The 22458-nt window shown below is 43.9% G+C and overlaps 4 protein-coding genes across 4 annotated transcripts; all 4 read left to right on the top strand.

The window, feature by feature from the left end:
* Nucleotides 1-25: 25 nt before the first annotated feature.
* LOC139103545 (T-box transcription factor TBX1) lies at nucleotides 26-11385 on the top strand. Its single transcript, XM_070658341.1, has 4 exons — nucleotides 26-2279; nucleotides 2494-2831; nucleotides 2948-3199; nucleotides 6644-11385. Exons 1-4 carry the CDS (start codon nucleotides 2096-2098, stop codon nucleotides 7163-7165), a joined length of 1296 nt encoding a protein of 431 aa, XP_070514442.1. The 5' UTR covers nucleotides 26-2095; the 3' UTR covers nucleotides 7166-11385.
* A 2514-nt stretch (nucleotides 11386-13899) lies between these two features.
* On the top strand, nucleotides 13900-15916 carry LOC139103047 (splicing factor ESS-2 homolog). Its single transcript, XM_070657376.1, has 3 exons — nucleotides 13900-14186; nucleotides 14311-15487; nucleotides 15572-15916. Exons 1-3 carry the CDS (start codon nucleotides 14183-14185, stop codon nucleotides 15864-15866), a joined length of 1476 nt encoding a protein of 491 aa, XP_070513477.1. The 5' UTR covers nucleotides 13900-14182; the 3' UTR covers nucleotides 15867-15916.
* Nucleotides 15917-16777: 861 nt separating this feature from the next.
* Nucleotides 16778-19418, top strand: LOC139103046 (uncharacterized). The gene is made up of 5 exons (XM_070657375.1): nucleotides 16778-16937; nucleotides 17132-17528; nucleotides 17793-18286; nucleotides 18417-18795; nucleotides 18945-19418. Exons 1-5 carry the CDS (start codon nucleotides 16832-16834, stop codon nucleotides 19270-19272), a joined length of 1704 nt encoding a protein of 567 aa, XP_070513476.1. The 5' UTR covers nucleotides 16778-16831; the 3' UTR covers nucleotides 19273-19418.
* A 1490-nt stretch (nucleotides 19419-20908) lies between these two features.
* Nucleotides 20909-21963, top strand: LOC139103048 (uncharacterized). Its single transcript, XM_070657377.1, has 3 exons — nucleotides 20909-21109; nucleotides 21308-21603; nucleotides 21741-21963. The coding sequence occupies exons 1-3, from the start codon at nucleotides 20954-20956 to the stop codon at nucleotides 21865-21867; spliced, it is 579 nt and encodes a 192-aa protein (XP_070513478.1). The 5' UTR covers nucleotides 20909-20953; the 3' UTR covers nucleotides 21868-21963.
* Nucleotides 21964-22458: the final 495 nt, after the last annotated feature.

The following is a 22458-nucleotide window of genomic DNA, read 5'->3' on the forward strand; positions in this document are numbered from 1 at the left end:
CGCGATTGCGTCGCAGGTATAAATCATAAATCGAGCCAAAAATAAAATCGTCACGAGTCGGCCAGCAAGATTTTCGACTTGTTTACTTTTCTAAATAATTAACAAAATTAAAGTCACCGTCTTAATTACCGATAAATCATTCTCGTGTAAATGTTGCAGTTATATGTATGTAATTGCAATTATATAAATAATATTGTATTAGCAGTCATTAACAGTTATCGCGCGCGCGCGCGTGTGTGTATGTGTGTCGAATGAAGTGGAAAATCGGTGCACGGGCCGCAACAAAACCGAATACGTGTAAAACATTGCCTTTTGCGCGAGCAAAATTGTTTTCCAGACAAAGTGCAAAGAGGACTGGTCGTTGTAGAGCGTTACAAGTCGAAAAGCTTTACGACCCGAATGATCTAATTGCAAAAGTGACAATTAATCAAGCAGAATTGAGAAGATCATAATGGAAAGAAAAAAAAAAAAAATATATATATATATATACAAAATTAACATAACAAAAAATTATGTAAAAGTCGAAGCGAGATATAAGCTAACACGATGTAAATCTATAAATGAAAAGTAACAATATAATTAGTATTCCATTGGGCACTACAACATCTGTACGTAATACAAGTTGCTAATATTAAATAACTCTGTGAAAAGAAAATCTATTGCTATTTTATATATATATTATACAAATCAAAAGATTGGAGAAAATTAATTTAGCCCTTTTTTGAATCTTCTTTCACCTCTCGCTCTCTCATTTTTTTTTCTTTTTTCTCTTTACTACGAATTCTTCGAGCTAGACGCGTCAGGAAGCGAGGTTTTCTCGCGTAAGGAAAGATAAAAATTTTGCATTAACAGTTAATTTTCTCACGTCAAAAAATTTTCCTTATCCTGCCCGATCCGTGCCCTTGATAATGGGCGATATCTTCCGCCGCGTGTACCGAATCGACAGATTTACATTCTCGGGCGGCATGAAGAAACGACCCATTCCTGAGTCCATTGCACCTACCCCTGACATTTCTGGCTCGCCGAGACTCCGCCTTCTCACGTCGCAGAAGAGGGCGAAAGATTCGTGCAGCATCCCGTGGACCCACTGCCGTTTCACGCCGGCAGCGTGGGTGCCTCGTGTAGGAGGATCCATCGAGAAACCCTCCTCTCTACGCGCCGCTCTCGTTCTATCCTCTACCTTCGGGCACGGTTGCGAGAAACGCGAGCCAAGCGATGCCGAGAGGGACACTTCTCCTCTCGATGAGAAAAAGAGAGAGAGAGAAAGAGAGAGGATAATGTCGCGATGATAAGCGGCGGGGTAGTCGCCTCGGGCAACTTCTTTCCGATTCATCTCGCGTCTCGAGAGGCGCGCGCGGCTTTGAGAATCCTTGTCAACGTCCGGACACGAAGGTGAGGACAAGTCCTGTTGTCGGCTGCGTTCTTCGCGCACGGTCTTCGTCTCGTCGGCGATGTCGTCGACGAGGTACGGCGGGCACTCGGTCGGGAAATCGGCGCACCGGTGTCGCGACGCCTGATCACGTTGCTGAAATCACCGCGGTCCCGGGATCCTCTTTCAATCGCCAGCCGCGAAAGACCCTGAAGAAATCCGCCTGTTCCGCACTTGTCACCTTAATTGTGAGACCGGTGAGGAGGGTAGAAAGAGAAGCGAAAAAGGGGTCGGAGTCGAAGAAATCTCACTCTCTCTCTCTCTCTCTTCTTCGCCCTCGTTCTCTCTCTACAAACGGATTACGAGATACCGTGATAAATGCGGAGGCAAAGGGTTCAAGTCGAAATCATTGTCCCGATCAATCGAAATAAATACTTGATGAATTTGCTTTTTAATAAAGTGCGAGTTTTCTCGGTCCGAAGGATACCGCGGGTGCACGTCTTTGAGAAGTACGACTGGCGTACCAAGGATGCTGCGAGAATGGAAAAAGTCCGCGAGTGAATAGTGCTAAGTCTTTCGATAGTAAGTCTTCCGCTACATTGGAAATGTTGACAAGTCTACGGTGCGCATCGAGTTTAAGTGAATTGGTGAACTTCGCGATATGAAGTAAATTCGCGCAGGTGTCTTTTTTACGGGTAACTAACGTCGATATTGTTCCGTTCGACAATGCAATCGCAGCACGAGCAACGCCACGAAATCGCCGTCGATTGCTGTTACCAGCAATGGTCGGCGCATCATTATCATCACCATCACCATCACCATCATCAGCCCCAGCATCAGCAGCATCAACTGCATCAACAGCAGCCCCAGCATTTGCTCGCTGTGCCGTCGCCGATGCAGCAAATGGAAGGTGAACGCTACGTTACTCTAGCTCTAATTTTTTTTTTTTTTTTAAGTTTACGAGATCCTCAGATTCGTCGCATTCCGCTCTGTACGCGCACGTGTCAATTTATCGGCTAAAAATTATATTATATTTTCTCGCGATTGTTTTTTTAAGCGATAGTATCGATCAGGTGTGCCGTTTAAAAGTTAATTAATAACGAGAGACTATTATCTTTCTCCAGCTTGTCTGCAAAGCGCCGGGAGAGCAAAGAGAGCCCGGAGCCCGAATAATCATCCGACGAAGGCCGCCTTACCGATTCACTCGGTGAGCTCGGCGAGCTCGACATCGCCGTCAACCACGACGGAGTCGCGCAACGACAGCAACAACAACAATAGCCATCACGGGGACCATCATCCGAGCGACGACTCCGAGGAACCGAGCGCGAAGCGGCCGCTGCATCCGGCGCTACTCGGCGCCGGCGTTGCTCTCGAGGCCAAACCGCTCTGGGAAGAGTTCCATCAGCTGGGCACCGAGATGATCGTCACGAAAGCCGGCCGCAGAATGTTCCCCACGTTCCAGGTAACTATCCGATACTCGATTGACCCGCGAAACGCGATAAATCTAATCGCGATCTCGAATCGCTGATACCAAGTCGCGGTGGCACGCGAGATAAGTATGGTTTTCGTGATTGGCAGTGTCGGCTGTTCGGCCTGGACCCTAGCACGGATTATCTAATGGTGATGGATTTCGTCCCTTGCGACGACAAGAGGTACCGGTACGCTTTCCACAGCAGCGCCTGGGTCGTGGCCGGTCGCGCCGATCCCGTATCACCCCCCAGGATCCACGTGCACCCCGACAGCCCCGCCAGCGGGACTCACTGGATGAAGCAACCGATTTCCTTCGACAAGCTCAAGCTGACCAACAACCAACTCGACGACAACGGACACGTGAGTTGACTCGTTCCATCGAATTAATTCCGATTTCTTTCGAGATAACCCGCTCTCTCATCCCGCCGCGTTAGGTTCCTTATCACTCGCGGTAACCACCCGCGAAGACGTTCCACGTCAACGGTAAAATTCTCGACGGTGCTTGGATTTTGTACATCGCGTTGATTCGTTCAACTTCGTTGCTTCCTTCAATTTTCCGTTCATAAAAATTTATTTAAAAAATTGTAGAATGCAACTAAATACGTCAAAAAATACTTTGATTTTATTAATTAATTAAACGAGTAACAAGCTGGAATCAAATTGTTCTGTTTCAAAAAATTTTTTTTTTCTAACGCGGTTCGTTAATAAATTAAATTCTGAAATTCACGCGCATAAATAAAATCGAGAAATAAAGATGCAAATTCGATAAATAAAAAGATCTTGGTCACGATGATCTTACCGCGATTTCGTCTCGATGTATTCCTCTCGCGTGAATTTTTACGCGTCGCGCCGTCGTTCTGTGTAAAGCGTATCCAACATAATAAAGTAGGATGAAAGATGCCGGAGGTTTCACGTGTTTGTCGTTTACGCGCGAGTTCGTCTTAATTGACCTGAGATACGAGCTTGTCGCTCACGGAAAGAAATTACGGAGGGAAACGGACACGACGCACCGTTTTCGTAAGGATTGTTCGCCGTTTATAAGACGCCGCCTGTAAATTAACGTCGTTATATTTTTTTTCGAGGATTTCTTTTCCTCCTCGTTGAAAAGCACTTGTCACATCGGTTATCTCAAAGTAATTAACAGTAATTAAATAAAAGAAAAACGATCTAATAATTGGGAATAAAAACAACGTCGCGTGATTTTTTTTATTTTTCTTTCAAGTGAGACTAAAAAATTCTAAAGTTGTAAATCCATGAAAGTTCTTTTAAAAGAAATTTTCCTTAACGTTGGAGCATTTTTTAAGGTGAGGTAACGCTTTCGTCGCGTACGATTGTATAATAAAAATTTGTCTGAAGTTTAAGAGAATTAGAAAATAGATTGTAACAGCTGTGCGAGAGACGAAATGCGTTTAGTTTAACGTTATTCGTATAGGTCGAAATATTCTGTCTGCAGCGTATTACTCTCGCCTTCCCGTCGCCGTGGATAGGCGCGGGTGTCTTTCGTATGTGTGCAAAGTAACGTAAACGAACGTAATGTAAACTACGCTCGATCTATAAGCCCTGGGAAAGAGACCGTGTATCGTAACGAGCGCTATACCGAGAAAGAATTAGCACCGGTCAGCATATTCGCTCATTCCCACGTCGTACGACATCGATCTCGATTTGGAACGATTGCGAAACCATTCGCGGGCGTGCAAAGCTTACGGCGAGACGTAATAACGAAAGCCACTTCTGGCAAACATAAAGCTAAGTATAAAATTAACGGTGCAATTAATAGCTCTTATTCCAGTCGGGAAGTTTCTCGACATCTCAAAGCGCCAAGTTTTCTAAGTCCATTTCTTTATCGTTCTTTTTTTTTTCCTTTCTTTCATTTTTTTTTTTTTTTTAAGTGTTACGTTTTTATCGCTTATATTTGTGTATCAGATGTTACGTAGATTAATAAAAAAGCTCTCCGACATGCCGATATTGGAGAATCAAGCAATTATAAGCGGATCGATTGTGAATATGCTGCGATAAATGCACTTTCAATCGCGCCGCAGCGCGCTACGACGCGATGGGCGATGTGACTTGCGGCAAAGTCTCCGGAGCCGAAAATAATTTCTCGTGGCCACGTTCGTGCCAAATCCATCAAGCCGGTCGCGAACATGATCGCAAGAAACAAACTCCTTGTCTCACGATATCATAGCATGCCGCGAACGAGACGTCTCGACGCGACGCGACATATCGACACCGCGAATGCGCCAATTCTGATAGTAATCGCAATTTAATACGCGGTGGAAAACTACTTCTTGATCGATGCATGACGCAAAAAGAATAGATTGAGCGATAATTCACGTTTAAGGAACAACGAGAGCCGCTAGACGTTTTCATTTTTTAATATTTTTTTTTTTTTCAAGTAGAAAAATGAATGAATCCGTATAAATTACGATAGCAGAGAATTTATTCTAACTATTAGCGATATTCTTTATCCCTCTGTGTATTCAGATGTAATCTCTATCGTGTTTCAAATTTATGCACTCGTAAAGGCCGGCGAGTATTCTCGAGGCGTGATTTATTTTTTGACACTCGAAACATCTCGGCTCGAGGAAGGAGAGAAGTTCCGAGTCTCCGCTCGCGTTTCTCCCAAGAATGTGTCGCTCTTCTTTCGCGGGAGGAGACCTCTGACCCGTGGCGAGAGGCCGTTCTTTTTCTCGCGCTGTACACAGAGCAGTTTGTTCCTTTAATTGCGCACCGAAAAGTCTGGCATCGGGGCCGCGTAAAAAATCGTAAAACTTCGCCGCAGGCGGGTCAGGAATGTTCGTCCCGATGTTCCAGGGCATCCCTTAATTGACGCATTCGCTGGCGCGAGGCAACTTTTTTTTCCGCCCGATATCTAGATATCGCTTTCAATTATTTACTCCGGTTCTCATTCTCGAAAAAGTAGCTAAGGTTTCGGAATAAATTAATTTATAATAATAATTACATCCGAAATCTATCAGCACCGCAAATAGTCGATCAACAGCGAGAAGTAAACGATGTTCAGTTTTAATCCAGGGAAAGTTAATTAATTCGTTTAGCAATCGCGAGTAATTCTTTTTTGTTTTTGGAATTTCTCAGACAACGGAGAAAATTGTCGGCGAAAAGTTAGCTTGCGGGAACCGGTGTGTCCTAATTTTCAAGGGCCACACACGGTTTTTTCCCTCGCGTAGAATGCGTGCACGCGCGTGTTCGGGTTCACCAATACATCTAGTGGCACTCACGGAGCATATGCGCGTGAGTGCCGCGAAGGGAAGGACGAGGGTGTCGGATTGCGGGCCGGGGGTTAGTTTTTACACTAATTAGTCACCGAGTCTCTCGTGACTGTCAAACATTGGCGACCGCCCCCCTGTGGCGCTCCTTCCTTCCATCGAATACGAGAGCATCACGTGTCCCTATTTCTTCTCTACTTTTACTCTTATATATCTTTACTTCTTCTCCTTCTTTTTTATTTTTTTTTTATTTTTTTGTTAGCTCGTCGCACGTAAAACACGACTTCAAATTATGCGCCCGTTAATCGAGCTGCATTTGGCGCCCTACATTTGTCATAATATTTCGCACATTCTGTACCGTCATACTCGTCTCTGCTTCCGCAAAATTAAAAAGAAAGCACGTATCACAGTTTTATAGATTTTCTAGCTTTTATTTGCGAGATAATGGATGAAAGTGAGGAGAAAGAAATTAAAATAAATGTCTGAGAATTGCACGCTTAATTCCATACTTTGAGCCACAAAGACAATCGTCGAGGAGGAGCGCGTTTCATGCTGGCTCGATTCTATCGCGTTACAGATTATCCTCAACTCGATGCATCGTTATCAACCGCGCTGCCACGTCGTGGTAGCCCCGTCGCCACCAGGCTCGGCGCCGGATCCCCGCACGGAGAACTTCAAGACGTTTACCTTCCCGGAGACCAGGTTCACCGCGGTGACCGCGTACCAGAATCACCGGATAACGCAGCTCAAGATCGCGAGCAACCCGTTCGCCAAAGGTTTCCGCGACTGCGAGTCGGACGAGTGCGAGGGTGTGGTCCCGGCGAAGAGACCGGCTACGGGGGCCGCGAGTCCCGCGAACGCCGTTTTCCCGTCCGGTTACAACGCGATGCCGGCCACGGCGCCGATGCAGATCCCGACGGTCACGGCCGCCACGTCTCAGGACCATCATCAGTTCTACGGCGCGACCGGTCCAGCTGGTCATCCCTGGCCACATTATCCGAGCCATCACGGACAATCGTCAGCGCACGTCAACTCAGTCCATTACGCGGCGCATCCGCAGCATCCGCATTCAAGCGCAACTCTCTACGGGCCGCGATAACCGATCGCGATTCTCTCTTTCTCCCGTAATTATCTTTGTTTTTTTTTTTTGACACGTTTATAACGCGCGGCCTTACTTTTCATTCGTCGATCCAACGATATTAATTGCCGAAGCGATACCGATTTTAATTGACGTTAATTTTCGCACGGTACAACAATTATCGAGCCACTCGAATAGATTTCGCGCGTCCGACGGGCACCGATCGACGTTGCTGGCGAAGTTGCAGAAGATCACGGGGGAAGTAAGTGCCTTTTGTAGGAGCAAAGTGCGTCTATTTATATTGGCTGTCTCAAATACCGAACGAGCCTAAAACGTTCTCAGAGCTAAGACGGGAAAGTAAACGCGCCGTGACACTCGGTGAGATTAACGTGGTTACCAAGTGCCTTAATAAATTATGCCACCCGCGGGCCACATATCGCGCCCATTGTGCCCTCAACTTTTTAAGAGTCCCTGCTTGGCGTAAAGATCGCATTCATAGGCCTAACATTTTACGACCAAACGAGGAATAAACAAAAACGCGCCGCACGAAAGCGCTCAATCTTTTTCTTCTCGGAGCTCTCTCCCTTCCAGTCTTTCCCTTACAAAAAAATCGTACCGATGCGTACTTCAACCTGGCAAACCAACGTTTCCTCCCCTTTCTCTTTACTTATTTATCTTTTTATTTAATTACGTACCGTATCTATAAATGTTTGCAAGCGTAGCGTAGTCTTAATATTCCTAGCATTATAAAATATTTCGCCAGCCGAATTGTTCGTAAATTAACGATTAATATTTAGCCGACGGTTGTGCGGACAACGTGATCTACGTTCGCGACATCGCGAGTGTCGGTTCGGGAAGGTACTCGGCAACGAAGCGAGACGAAGAGGAACTCGAGCGTTTCAAGACTCCGTAGAACGACGGATCTGAAGACGGAGGCTCGACGTTCCCCGTGATTGATGACCGCGCGCTCGGGGAACAACGCTGTGTAAACATATTACAAACGTATGCTTAATGATCATCAGCGGCTACATTCTCTCGGCCGGGCTAAACGTTTTGCACTCGTTTAGATTTTCAAAAGCAGTCTTCGTTCGTAACGAAGACATAGACGAAATGAGTTATTCAAAGTTATTTGATCTATCTGCCATGCTTGGGTAAAAAAAAAAAAAAAATTACATGACTCGCGGAATTTTATTATCATATGTGTAATTAATAAAAAACAAAAAAATATATATATAGTATATGGTATAATTTTTAATAATGTTAATAAGCTTGTTCGATGAAATCGATCCGCCACTTGGATAGCGTGAGATTTACTATGTAGAGACTTATTAATTTATTACGCGGGACATTTGCGCGGGCGCATTACGGAAGAAGGTGTAGCATGTGCCGCGACAAGGGAGGTCTAGTCGTATACTTTTGACACCTTAACCCCGGGAATGATATAAGGCTGCGCGAGACTCCACCGGGTCTTTCGGCAGAGAAGCCGCGCTTATTGACGGCGCGTGACGGCGCCGGTAGTAAAAAAAAGTCTCCTCCTTTCTCTCTCATATTCTTTCATCTTCGTCGTAGGTGTTGTGGCTAACCGGAGTTAATTCTCGAGAGGTCAATCGACTCTACGCCACCGTCGGTGGCACCCTTTGCGAATCAAAGGCGACCTTTCCCGCCCCCTTTTCTTCCGGCAGATTAACGTCGCAAAGTAAAGAGAATGTCGAGCGAAAAGTTCTACCGCCAACGTTGTTCGAAAAGACAAAATAAAATAGCGAGAGAGAATCTGTGTGCCTTTTAAAGAAACTAGAAGAAACCATGCGCTCGCTATTTTTTAAGAGATATATTATAAACTACGAAAATAAAATCGTGCGACTCACCGATCTGCATGAGCTTCAGCGGAGGTGTAAAATTCTGCCGGTGACTGTAACATAAAATGGAAAATATTAATGTAGAAAATATTAATGTAGAAAATATTAATAGAGATTTTATTTTAAAAAAATTCAATGCTTACTTAAAAGTTGCTCCGCCGATGCAGGATGCCCGTCCCGGGCCTGCTCCTCCTCTCAGTTTTGCGTGTCGAGTCATCCTTCCGCGCACTGGACACTCGCGAACACCCCGACCGTGATTTTACTGCTTTACGCGCGATTCTATTCGACACTCCCGTTTTAATAAAATCGCGTAAAAAATTCACTCGCCCGATTACTCTTCGATTTTCGCGAAAAAACGCCCGACAAACCGACTGCGGTTCGTATAACCATTAATAATCGGCGGTAACGGCACTATAATTTCTGTAACAGAAAAAAGATACAAAATATAATTAGTGACGTGCTGTAAATCAAGTCAGTCTTAAAAAAAATTATTTACGCGTTTCTAAATCATTTATCAAATTAAATAATTAAAAAGAAAAGGTTTTCTATCATCGAAAAAGCGATATATTATTAATTTCATGTAAAGCCAAAGTGATCCTTACCTTCGAGCTGTTCCATCGATGCACGATGCCTTTCCGAGGCCTCCTCCTCCTCTCAGAATGCCTTGAATAGGATGTGGTACTTTTGCTCCTCTTCACCTGAAACAAAAACGAGAATAGCGATTATTAAATGACGATATTTGTCGGTGAGTCCTAACTACGTGCTCGATCGATAACCAGCACGCTCAGGGTTATTACGTGAATACCACGCGATGTTTTCCGTCGCGACCTCTGATCAATCTCGCCCGCTTCGACACCGAATAATCTATATCGAATATTCTATCCCTCATTCCTCGGAATGCACTACGGATTTTTAACTGTATAATACGTCGCTCTGCTTGTCGATCAAGTCTCGCTTCGACCGAGCTCCGTCCGAACGATTAACATTAAGTATTAAACCGCCCCGGTGATATGCGTATGACACGTGAATGGAGATCGAACTTACTTTAAAGGGACGGGAACTATTCGCCCGTATTCTCCATGTGGAGATAAGGATGGGAGATGCGATTCTTGCCGGGATACGTCTCTGTACATCGAATAATTATTTCACTTCCGGTGGGACCGCGTGCTCTCTTAGCTGCGTGGTGCGTAGTCGACCGTCGCCGGATGAGTGAGGTGGGGGAAGTCACGTAGCTCGCGCTCACCGCTAGCCGTCTATTGCTCGCACCCCCGCCCCTCCCCCAACCACCCTACCTGTCCCTCTTGCATTAGTTTCGATAAGAAAGTAATTAAAGCTGTTTGTACAATTAATCGAAATTATACTTGCAGAATTAATTACGATATTTATTAAAGTTAATTGCTAAGCAATCAGTTAAGTGAACAGTTGAATTAGTATCTAACCGCAGTGTCGATTTAAAGTTATAAGGCAATACTTTTGTAACAATTGTATATATGTAGCATAAACGACGGCAAATACATGTATTTAATTGTTAAGTTGTAGCCTAGTCGTATTCTCGCCGGCTTTCTTTCAAACGAGTGGGTTTAAAACGCGAGTGTGCATGCGTGTTAGCGAGGGTGGAGAAAGTAAGAGAGGTGCCGGACTCCTTTTACCAAGTTTCTTTTACGTATCCTTCGCTAGCCCTTACGTTTATAAATCCTCTTGATCGCGGAGGCGTAGCCGGAGCTTTCAAGGAAGCATCTGGGATTTCTCATCCTACCGTCGTCCGACTGTCTTTTCTAGCCAACTGTACGTATTTTTGACCGAGTTTTTCATTCATCGAGTTAACGCCGTGTCGCGCAAAGTGATTAAATTACAACTTAATTGTAAAGATTAAAGAAGAAAAAAAAAATAATAACAGTTTGTCTCGTTAATCGATGTCGAAAGGAATGCCGAGCGAATGTAATGAGAGGCGTCGCGACGGAGCTTAATAAATCTCCCTAATTTTCTGGTGGTGGCTCGTTGGTTGCGGATCAAAGACCGACAAATGAATTGCTCGGTAGATGGAGAGGAAAAAGATGAGGGCGGCAAAAGAGGACGGTGCATCCACGTATTCGAAGGAAAGGCGCTATGGATGGACCATGCCACGGGCCATGAATCCGTCATCGCCGCGTACCACGTTCCACGCACCACAGATAGTGCGATTCGTGCGTGTACGGTGGCAGAGCTTTTATAGTTTCCACATCGTCGACCTGCGGCAAAGCGCTTTCTGAATTTTCGAAGAACCTCTCGAAAGGCTGAGTTATATATATGTGTACACGTAGAGCCCGAAAAAAGTAACGAAACAAATTCTTAAAAGCAAGAAAAACGTTTTTTTTTCTTTTCTTCGTTAAATAGTTATATCAGCGCATTTTTTTTAGTTATATATATATTTTTTTACGTTATTATCAACGTTACAGTTATTTTTCTTGAAATTTATATCGCAAAAAATCTTTTTTTTTTTATCTATTAACTCGAAAACTTGGAACGTTGAATAGATGGAAAAATTGAACATGTGTTATCTTTCGAGAGGTCCGAAGGAAACTTCGTCTACTTAACCTCCGGGCGAATTCGAGATCCGAGGAAACGTGCTACGAAGAAAACGGTGCGGATGCGACGATCAAGAAGTTCATATCCCGGGCACGAATACGGGCGCAATGACAGATTTACAGATTCCAGCCATCGGCGTGTCTTCCTCGGATTCCGAAGCCGAGCTCTTAAAGCGGAAGGCTTGCCGTCCCAACGACCCGAACGGAGTGCACGTCAAATCGCACCTCGACTGTTTATGCTTCGCGTCTGCAATCTCTTCGTCTTGTCCTCTTTCCTTCCTCATCCTGTGCCACACTTGCGCCTGCACGTAAGCTCTCTTACTTCCCGCCGACCGTTTCGCGGCCTCGCCGCTCCCTCATCTTTGCCGGCCGTATTTTGACTTTAGGCTTTCTTGATGTCCTTTGCTGTTACGCGGTTATTTAAATCCGCGAGAGAAACCGTCCGAACGAACGTCTCGGCGAAAGATCCTCGCTGATCTTTACCAATCAACCCTTTTATCTAACCCCTCGGTAATCCTCCCTGTTGATCGAGAAGCGTGCGCTCTCGCGTACTCGCGTCGATTGATTTAATTACATTTGCTTTTGCGACTTTTGCTTGCGCCGCGCGTTGATTATTAATTAGCGTCCACGTAGGAGATCGCTCCCTCGTCCTATTTATTTACGACCAAGTAGGGTAAGATAAACTTCGTCTCGTAGACAGCCACGGCCACGGTTCGCGTCTGTCTTCGCAAGCTTCGCTTGCTTGGACAATTTTCATTCTCTCGCCGATAGACACGTCCGTCTTCTGCCTCATTTTTTTTTTTTCGTCCATCTGGCCCCGTAAAGTGTCAAGTACGTTGGCTTGTATTTATACGAAAAATATGAGTACCTTTCAAACAGCGTTAGAACGTTACATCGGAGTTTTTCACGGCGGAGCGCGCTAACGCAAAGTTGTCGACCGGGATTAAAAAAGCCGCTCTCGCATTACCTTCTCGTTATTATTCCTAGGATTATTACTTTGAAATTATTTCGCGATGTGAAAAAACGATTATTTTTACTTTCAAAGAATTCGCCTCGTCAAAATCGTCACGCATTTCATCACGATTAAAATGTTCTCTATGTGATTCGAGCCGACAATCGCCGCGCAAACGAGTGCCTTCTATTCGTCGTAGAGAATTCTTAGCGAAAAGGGAGAAAAATGATTTCGCAACGTATCGAATTTATATCGCGTTGGCAAAGTTCGATCATGCGTTCGTGGCTCGTTGCAAAACCACTTGCGATCGCGCCGCGGCAGCAAAGCCGCGACGTCGGCTTCTTTCGTTTTGCGCAAGATTTCGAAGCGAGCGAACATAAAAAAAAAGTACAAAGGTGGCTAGAATTTCCACAAAAGATCGGCACGGCGCCGTCGAGCGTCGTCGATCGCGGCCGACGATCACGGGGAGGAGAGAAGGGAGCGTTGCCTCTTGTGGGAAAGGAGGAAATGGGAAGTAGGTGACGCGCGATCCGGCGGGTGCCCCCTCGAGCCTTTTCGGTCGCGAGTTTTTAGTCGGCACGCATATCCTATCTCGCTGCTGGAATCCTCATATGTCTGTCAACGTGGCCCTCCCTCTGCGCCCCCGAGGTCCAACACCTCGGTGCCACGGGATCGCTTTGCGAGCGGGCGCGCCGGCAACGACGAGAGACGCGCAAACGATATCTCGCGTCCCGTCCCACTGTCCCAGCTGGACCAAAATATCACCGGTGACTACTGGCCAGAAATCCAGGGCCGTAAAGCCGACGGCGAACATCCGCCGCCCGTACGCGGCGAGATTCTCTCACGCCGATCGTCCCCGTTGAGAGGTTCAGGACGGATCGAAGCCGAGACGAACTCTCGAACATTGTCGCCGCGCTAGCCATTCGACGGGCAAACTCTCGGCGTACGCAAAGTATCGCAGCTACATTACGGAAATACTTCAATGATCGCAGCGATATCGCAATGATTACCGCGATGATCTGTGTTTCCGAGGATTCTATCGGTTCGTCTCGCCAAGAACGCGCTAATCTAACCGTCCATCGCGGACCGGACCTTGCGCCGCATCGCGTGTAAACGTACATACAACGAAGCACACAAACCTGCGTCACGTCATCTCGTATATGCGTACAGCATGCGACCGGGATATTTTGTAGCGCCGACCGGATCTGGACCGCTTCGGATGCGAAAGATATTTGTAAATTCCGAAGAATTGTTTCCAGAAACTATTTCCACTATGATTAACTTTGCGAGTCGACTGATCGACGGGAGGCGGCGCCACGTAACGCTCAGGCTGCCACCTGCGACGGTAAGTATCGTGCATCGGTAAGTTTACTGCTCGAATTGGTGACACTTGCAGTGCTTGTCTATCTGTCACGTATCACTTGATGACTACAGTTGATGCTTATCGCAAGTGTATATACGTTAGAAAAAAATAGTCTTGTGTAAATAGAAGAACAAAGGCTTATGACGATAAACGAGACGCACGAGACTGCGTTGAAAGGATCTGTGGTAAAAAAAATGAATATTTCTTACACCCGTGTATGTTGATGCGCACGATTTTGGCGAGCATTTCGAGAATTCCTTTGCATAACCTCAATTGCGACGATTGCGTGAAGTGACAATCAAAATGAGTAAGTAACGCTGACGTAAATGCAATTATTTTTCTTTTAAAACGATAGAAGTTTGTTAAATAAAATTATGTTTCTAGTCGTGTCCTTATCGTATTTCCACCGTGTTAATTTTCACTTTTTGCAGGTTCTCTTACGGACAGTCCTGGTTCCAAGGCTCTTGAAGCTGCTAAAAATATTAAGGATCTGGTTGTATTTAAGAAACCCGTCGGGTCTGTTAAAAAAAGCAGAAGCAGTCGACCAAAGATATTAGACGAAGATACATACATCGAAAAAATGAGCGAAATTATACAAAAGGATTTCTTTCCACATCTGGAAAAGCTACAAGCGCAAAATCAATACCTGGATGCTTTGGAGCAGAATGATATGAAAAGAATGAGAGAGTTGTATGCAAAGTATAGCTCTGGTCGACCTGCCACCGAAAGGCCGGTCAGTCCGGCAACATTTGAAACTCCACTACGCAAAAATGATTCGGACAAGTCACCACATGCTTCCGAGAGAGAAGCATCTTCTCAGAAAACGTTTGACGACCTGTCTGTAAAAAAAGATCAAACAGAAGATAAAACGGGCTTGGACGATTATCTGAGCACTCACACGAGCGAAGATAACGCTAGTTTTGAAGAAATGATGGTTGAAGCTGAAAATAAACGCAAGCTCAAATATGCCTGGCTCTATGAAGCAGAAAATAAGTCAAAATCCTGGCTTGCTATTGACGGGCCTACTGGTCAAGGTGACGACGCCTTGTCTATCGAAGGATCAAATTCTAGACCTAAGCAAGTGGACAGTTGGACTTACAAGAACAAGAATTATATTATGTATATTCCCGATGGAGTGGAGCTTACAGCTGAGGAGAAAATAGAATTGGCTAAGAGGAAACAAAGTATAATTCACGAAAATACGAGATTGAAAACGAACCCATTTAATGAGCAGCAAAACAAAGAGACCATCGACGAATTAGCTAAGTCACAGTCGAGAGCTAATGATGGGAAAATTGGCGTGGATGGCAAAGAAGTAGTTAGGAACACGACCCCGCGAGTAAATGGTTTTAGTTTCGTGGCAACACCAAGTCCAAGACCAGGAGAATGCGAAAGTCCACTAATGACCTGGGGTCAGATCGAAGGAACACCGTTCAGATTAGATGGCGGTGACACTCCATTGCTGAGGACGAGCCAGGGACCTTCCTTTAGAATAGCAGAACCACCGAAAAGGGAACAGTTGGCGCTGGAATTAGCGGAGAAGGCTGGCGAGAGGCACAGAGATCGAAAAAACAAAGCTCTAGAGGCCGCAAGAAAATCATTAGCCACGTAAGTGATATTTATATAAATATTTAACTGAATACTTTTAAATAAATGCATGAAATGTGAGTAATTATTAATTATTTTTTTTAGCCCGTCTCCGAAGTCAACCATAGATCGTTTAAGTACTATGTCTCCCGCGGCAAGAAGATTAGCGACTCAAAAACTCCGGATATCGAACACGCCGTCTCCTCGGCGAACACTGTCATCCAGAACTCCGTCCATAGGCATTAGGACACCTAATACACCACGCGCGATACTGGCTAAAGAAGCTACTTGTAAAAAGTCGGAAACTATTGCCACGCGGATACAAGGACCCGTGCTTACAGATAATTTGCTTAATTTGCCTCCGCAGCGGCAACGAGCATCAGATTTTTTTAACAAATGAGAACATTGCATACTAAAAAAATGTACAAAAAAAAAAAAAAATGAAAATAACATGTAGAGTCGATATGCACTAAACTTATCAGTTTGTATGTATATATTGTAAATGAGTACGATTATAGTTTTTTAAATATAAAATATAACGTAATCATTTAGCAAAGTTTTTAAGCTCGAGTTTTATCGAATGTCACTAGTCTTATTATAAGTTACATTAACATTAATGAAATAGCAATTAATGTTACAGCCTATAATTATTTTTTACCACAATTAGTTTCAATATTCTTTAAGTATATTTTTATACAGATCGCACACGCGTTAATTATTGTATGTCTTTCTTTAAATATATCGATTGAACGAAAAGTACAAAATATTGCATTTTTACATGTCTCCTATTGTCACGAATTTATCCTAAGATATTCCGACGTCATTATCTTTATCCATTTATTCATCAAATCTTATTACGTTTGTGATACGTGTTCTTTCGGTCAAAAGCAGCATATAATATTTAAAACCACTAAAAAGAAAAGAACACAGTCATATAATTAGAAAATTTTTTTATCATTCAGGGAAATCCGTACGCGTTTTCTTCTCAACGGCTCTCAGTTTTGTTTATTACTTCGTTAATCACAAATACGGAAGCAAAGTCGATCGGACGGTCCGCTTTTTCTACAACAAAACGAACGGTGATGATGTTTCCTGGCGAGTGCAACGTCACGGAACTATAAAACACGACTTTTCACGCAGTTTATTGGAACGTGCGAATTCAGGAAGTGACAGTAAATTCGTAATAAATTCGCCGCGCGAACGTTGCAACAGGAAGCGCTCGAACATACCCGCGTCGTCCAAACAATCGTTGTTGACCGATTGCAAAATTGCCGCGCTCGGCTGAAGAGCCTGCCGGCTTTTTATATAAATGTAACGTCGGCCAGGAGAAGAGAAAAAGAAAAAAGAGCTATCACCGAAACAGATATGAAGTTCTCTTTGACACCGGGAGTCGCCCTGCTCCTGACGGTAGCGACTTTGTCCTTCATTCAGGCAAGCAGATCTCAACCGGCATGTGGAAGCTTAGGTCCAGGTACGTGGAAACTGTATGTCGCGCAAAAAGTCCGATCTTACTGTTTTCGTACACGATACACACGTGTGATTTTTTTTTTAAGCGTTTAAATATTTCTCGAGACAGTTAAGCCGCAAAAATCTTCGCGGTTGCAATTATTTTGTATGCGATTTTATTACATAAAACAAAAAAAAGTAACTAATTAATTCTTTAAGGTGTCAACGCGTGCAAATGCAACGAGGTAATGGTGAAAGCGGCGAAGAAGCAAAAGCCGCTTTATTTCGCGACGCCGGAAGCGATTAACGAAGCCGCGGTGGCACGCGAAGCCGTTGGAAGACTGTCCTTAGGGACGAACCGGCAATCGGGAAGTGTGACGTCTTTTCCTAATTACAAGGCACAAGCCAGTAGAACGTTCAGCAGCAGCAGCGGGAGCTTTAGCTCCTCATCTTCCGCCGGAAGAGTCGGCGGGCTGATCGGCAGAAGCCAGGCTTACTTGCCTTACAACTTCGCCGCGGACAAAGTTACCTCCAGCTGCGGATGCGGAAAGCAATCGCAATCTCTGCGTGCTCGTGATCTCTTATCTTCCAATGTCGAAGGAAAGATCGTCCCCAGGTATTCCATTTATTTCAATTCGAAATCATTACTTTAGAGGAGATCCGAGATGCGCACAGTATAAGACGAACCACCACCAAACAGATTATTAATTTTATATCCATTTATCTTAACTAAATTAATCTATCTAACGGAACAGTTTGATCAGCGGTGTCCGTCTTACATTGCGTGCGTCTGAGTCGCCTTCTCATTTTACACTCTTTGCGTTGAATTAAAAGCTCTTCTATCTGCCGTGGAATTAATCGCAATATCGTTCCTCGACAGTTTTGCACCGATCGGCGACTTGTGCTACCCGAATAGCCCGCGAAGCTCTAAGTATCAAGTGACCACTAAAGTGACCCCGGCGTATCCCGCGAAAATCAAATGCGCGCCCTCGGTCCCGTACGAGGTTTGCGTTCAAATGCTGAATGGGCAGATCGACGAGGCTGGTTTGAGAAAGCTTGGCTTGGCGACCCGTGGAAAATTCGGCAGCTACCAGTCTAACAACCTGGCCAGAGGCACGCGAGTGTACGGCGGCCTTGGAAGGTACGGATCGTACGCAGGTTCCAGCGCAAGCTCGGTCGCAGGCTCGATCGCAGGATCGATCGCAGGCTCCAACGCAGCCACGTCCGTCTACGGATACAACAACTACGCAGGATCACGCGCGGCGAATGCTGTCGGACAGTTAAGCTCCAGATCGAGCAACTTTCAGACATCACAAGGATCAACTGCGGGCTATCGATCTGCCTATGGAGCTACCAGCGATTGCGGCAATTCAGGTGCGTTAACAACAATCAGCGCTCAAACGCTCCGAGAAATTCTGATTATAAATTTGTTCGCTTGTAAAATTTAAATTCTAACATATGAAATTATCGAGAAATGAGCGAGACGTTTCCTGTGAAATTTCAGAATTCTCAGAAGATTACTCGTACCCCGGAGTGCCGGCAGATCCGGTCTCGGTCACCCTGGCGTACAAGAATCTCTTGCCGAACACCGTATACTACAACAGGAGGACATTCGTACCGGAAGACAAGCTTGCGTTCGGTCACCGCACCGTGCCGATCGAAACGAAGTTCGAGAAGAGAACGTCTGATATCCCCGAGGAGAAGCTTTTGCTCACGGACAAGCCCGTCGTAGAATTAAAGCCGGTACCACAGACGACTTTCAACGTAGGCGTTTACGACGAGCACGAAGAGGCGAAGCTGGCAGAGCTCGAGGCCATCGAGCGTGAAAGGCTAAATCAGGAGGAGATCGCAGAGCAGCAACGTGAGAGCTTCATTACATACGGGTAAGTCATACTACAAGATTTCAACCTTCTAAACACATTTCGGTGTAAAATCAATTTTTTTTTTAATCAAGAAATCGTTAAATAATAATTTTATAACGCTTCTATATCTACACGAATGTCAATCTATTCTGGGAAATCGTTGCTTTTAGAGATCTAGGATACGCGCCGATCAACCAGGTGCTCAGGCCCTTGTCGGCGGGACCAATTGGTCTGCTCAACGCAGAAGACGACACGGAAGAGGAATGCGGCCCGTTAGGACCACCGGACCCAGACTACGTTCCCGGCAGCATCGTGATCGATCGAGAACCCGTCGAGAGCGAAGATGAGGAAGCTGACTCTTCGGTGAACATCGAGACCTCGAATATATACGTTCAAACAGACGACGAAGCCAGCGAGGAGGCCGACGATGTCGACGGCGTCTCGTCCGGCATATTCTCCAGGCTGAAGAAGGTCGCCCGAAAGCACTCGACTCATTGACGATTCTCGCCGACCGACGCGAGACGAATATTAATTCCTTCAAAGCTCGAAGACGTGGACATTCTCGAGTATTACACTAGTCCCAGTCCTGTGTCTTGGCGATATTATTGTTATAGAAAGATAATATAACGGTGCAAAAAAATTAATATGCGAATTTTATTATGCGATTCCTAATCCTTGCGTGTAGTTACATTTGACGTATATATCACCGCGCGTATGCACATCTGGAGAGAACATTGAGAAGAGATATAATATATATAACTTGAAATTAAATCTAAGACAATAAATAAATAATAAAATTAATAATAATAAAAAAAAAAATAAAATCTAAATAAAATCTAAGATAAAATCAGTCAAGCGCGCTAAACAAAATAGCAATTTTTTTTGCAATCGCATAGACGTATAAAATTTACCATCGCTTTAACGATGAGAATTCTTTTTATTTCCTATCCACTGCGACACTTCGAGAGAATGAAGCTAGATTAAAACCCAGATAAACTACTTGAATAAATCCTTATGGCGAATCTTGTGCATCTAACAAATTCTTCTACAGCTCGAGAAACTTATCAGTTAAAGAGACATATACGATAACGATTTTCCATACAGCGTCCGTATGGAATAATAAAAGGATCGACTTCAGGCGACTTGTTAAAAGTCTAACGGTCTTCTGTAGTCTACAAATGTGCGCAAAAGATATATAATCTCCCTTCAACTTCCTTTCCGGCGAAAACACGGCCGTCAGCACGTCATAAAGTGCTTCGACCAAGAAAAGTCAAGTACCACATGGTGATGCACGATGATCGCCGCGAAGGCAAGAAAGGAAACATAATGTATCTCCGAGAGAGCGAGAGCGAGAACTCACCCTCGCGTGCGGTGGCTATTTAAAGATGCTCTTACATGAATCCGAGCGCTTTTTGGTTTCTATCTCTCTCTATCTTTTTCTCCCCTCATCCTGAGACACGCACATAAAATTTACGACACGTACGCTCTCGTCGGACTGATTTATTTCATTTACATACGCGATATAAATTACGCGCGGTAAGGCGAATCAAACGAGCAAAGCCAAAGAAGACATCTGCGAGGGAATAAGATATTGATTTATTGTCTTAACGTACGGTATATGATTTTAATATAAATTCTATATCAACCTCTAACACATACGAGTACATCAAACTAAAGTATCTTTATAGTGCTATTAGCTTGAATATTTTTCTTTTTCGTCATTTCGTAATTCATTAAATCGTGATCGTAAAATAATTTTCATCACGTGGATCTAAGCAAAGATATCAAATGTAGTTTAATAATTAGAAAAAAAAAAAAAAAAATTATTTTTTATTTAATTATAAAACGCGCTCGCGCGTGCAAGTGTTATTTATTGATAAATTAACGCGGTACGGTTCTCATTGTTGCTCAATAAGCAAGATAATTCGGTGATTACGCTCACGAGGAAACGAGGAATCCCGCGTGGACACGCACCAAAGTAAGTACGTGCCTACGCGAACTTATCAGTCCCGCGGAATACGTAATAACGTAAAAGTTATTATTTCGTTGTTATCTCAAGTTTATCTGCGATCACGCTTAAACAGGAAGTACCTGCCGAACTCGCCCTGAGCGAAATCACTTGTATATTAGGCGCGCGGAATGCCGAGGACCACTTTAGATTTCGCAAATCCTTACGATAATGGCGACGATATTCAAATTACAGTTTTGCACAATCGTTATTGCCTGCTTCTATTCGAGGCCTTCCTGCGGCTTCAAATTACCGTGCAATGGAGTCGAAGTAGTTACGTATGGCGAGCCGTGTCATCTACCACGTTATCTACCCGTTACGATCGAGGTACCCAAATACGGTTACGATTATTTTCTACGGATTTAATTAAGTTAATTAATTAGTAATACGGGTTTAACGATTTGATCGTTCCAACGAGCTCGCGCCCGTCGAAACGTACGTTATTTCACGCCACGATGATCGCCATTGCAAGTTAATTGTTTTATTCAGATCTGTTCAATGAGCATCTGCAAAATTATTTTTCAGGAACCCGTCGAGCCCGTGGCGAAGTCAATTTTGCCCGAGCCTTGCGCCTATCGGCCGCTGAAATTGAACTATCGAGTGATCTCTACCGAACCGATTCCTTGTCAGCCGCGAGCGGAGTATCCGATCGAGGTGGAAGTACCGCCGGTACCAGTTCCTCAGACGTCGGAGATAATCAAGCCGGATCCTTTCCGAGGGAAATTCTACAGATACAATATCCAAGCTCCACCACCCCCATCCGTGCCAATCACGAGGACATACGACTGTGACTTACAAATACCACAACCTCCGCTAATTTCGTAAGCATCCTAAATTCGTTTGATTTTTATTTTGCGTTTGAAAATTTTATTTGCAAAGGGATATATCGTAATCAATTAGATCTGCGCTAATTCTGTCCCGAAGTCAAGAATCTAAATTATGTTTATTTTCGTTTTAGGAAGACTATATTGACGCCAAAACCAGTGAAGCTTTTGACCGGCCTTACCAGCAAAATTGACAGAGTATTGATCCCCGCCTGCCAAATGCCATCTTCTACCTGCTGTAATAATGCTTACGCGGCATGAAATTATACCCATTAACGCGGTATTTCTCAGTAAGCGTGAGAAATACATAGTATTCAACAGACAAATAAAAAAATAAAGAAAAATTAAAAATTACAATTCTAATTTCTTTTTAATCACGTCTTCACCACCACCTTTATATTCAATGTCCTTTAAAAATATCTATTTATCCATTAGATTTGTTATAATTTTTTCGCCGTTATATCTTACGTATCTTAAAATGTTTTTAATACTTTAAAAAATAATGATAAGCTTTTTTTTCTATTTAAATTAGTTATACTAAAGCTGGATAGACGATTCGCGTTTTTAAAAATACATTTTAATACTTATTACACATACTAGAAATATAAAAAGTAAAAGAATAGATCGGAATATGCAAAACAATGTAATTTAATTTAATTAATTTATAAACGTAAATTGAAATTTATATGTCTGCGGGCATTACTTTATAATTTTACGTTGTTTGAATAATTATCTATAAATTAATTATTTTAATTTTAAGTAGTACCTATATTATTAATCAAAATTAGCAAATATGAAAAAAAAGAAAAAAATGTCAATAATAATTCCTAAGTGTAACTCGCATTTTATACA

Source organism: Cardiocondyla obscurior, linkage group LG06 (genome assembly GCF_019399895.1).
Source record: "Cardiocondyla obscurior isolate alpha-2009 linkage group LG06, Cobs3.1, whole genome shotgun sequence".
NCBI lineage: Eukaryota > Metazoa > Arthropoda > Insecta > Hymenoptera > Formicidae > Cardiocondyla > Cardiocondyla obscurior.

Excerpts from the sequence above, each read along its gene's own strand:
- LOC139103047 (XM_070657376.1), top strand. Across the intron at positions 15,488-15,571 it reads GCAAGAAAATCATTAGCCAC|CCCGTCTCCGAAGTCAACCA; the intron begins GTAAGTGATATT and ends TATTTTTTTTAG.
- LOC139103545 (XM_070658341.1), top strand. The coding sequence starts at position 2,096 with ATGCAATCGCAGCACGAGCAACGCCACGAAATCGCCGTCGATTGCTGT. Across the intron at positions 2,832-2,947 it reads GAATGTTCCCCACGTTCCAG|TGTCGGCTGTTCGGCCTGGA; the intron begins GTAACTATCCGA and ends CGTGATTGGCAG. Across the intron at positions 3,200-6,643 it reads AACTCGACGACAACGGACAC|ATTATCCTCAACTCGATGCA; the intron begins GTGAGTTGACTC and ends ATCGCGTTACAG.
- LOC139103046 (XM_070657375.1), top strand. The coding sequence starts at position 16,832 with ATGAAGTTCTCTTTGACACCGGGAGTCGCCCTGCTCCTGACGGTAGCG. Across the intron at positions 16,938-17,131 it reads ATGTGGAAGCTTAGGTCCAG|GTGTCAACGCGTGCAAATGC; the intron begins GTACGTGGAAAC and ends TAATTCTTTAAG. Across the intron at positions 17,529-17,792 it reads GAAGGAAAGATCGTCCCCAG|TTTTGCACCGATCGGCGACT; the intron begins GTATTCCATTTA and ends GTTCCTCGACAG.
- LOC139103048 (XM_070657377.1), top strand. The coding sequence starts at position 20,954 with ATGGCGACGATATTCAAATTACAGTTTTGCACAATCGTTATTGCCTGC. Across the intron at positions 21,110-21,307 it reads ATCTACCCGTTACGATCGAG|GAACCCGTCGAGCCCGTGGC; the intron begins GTACCCAAATAC and ends ATTATTTTTCAG. Across the intron at positions 21,604-21,740 it reads CCACAACCTCCGCTAATTTC|GAAGACTATATTGACGCCAA; the intron begins GTAAGCATCCTA and ends TTTTCGTTTTAG.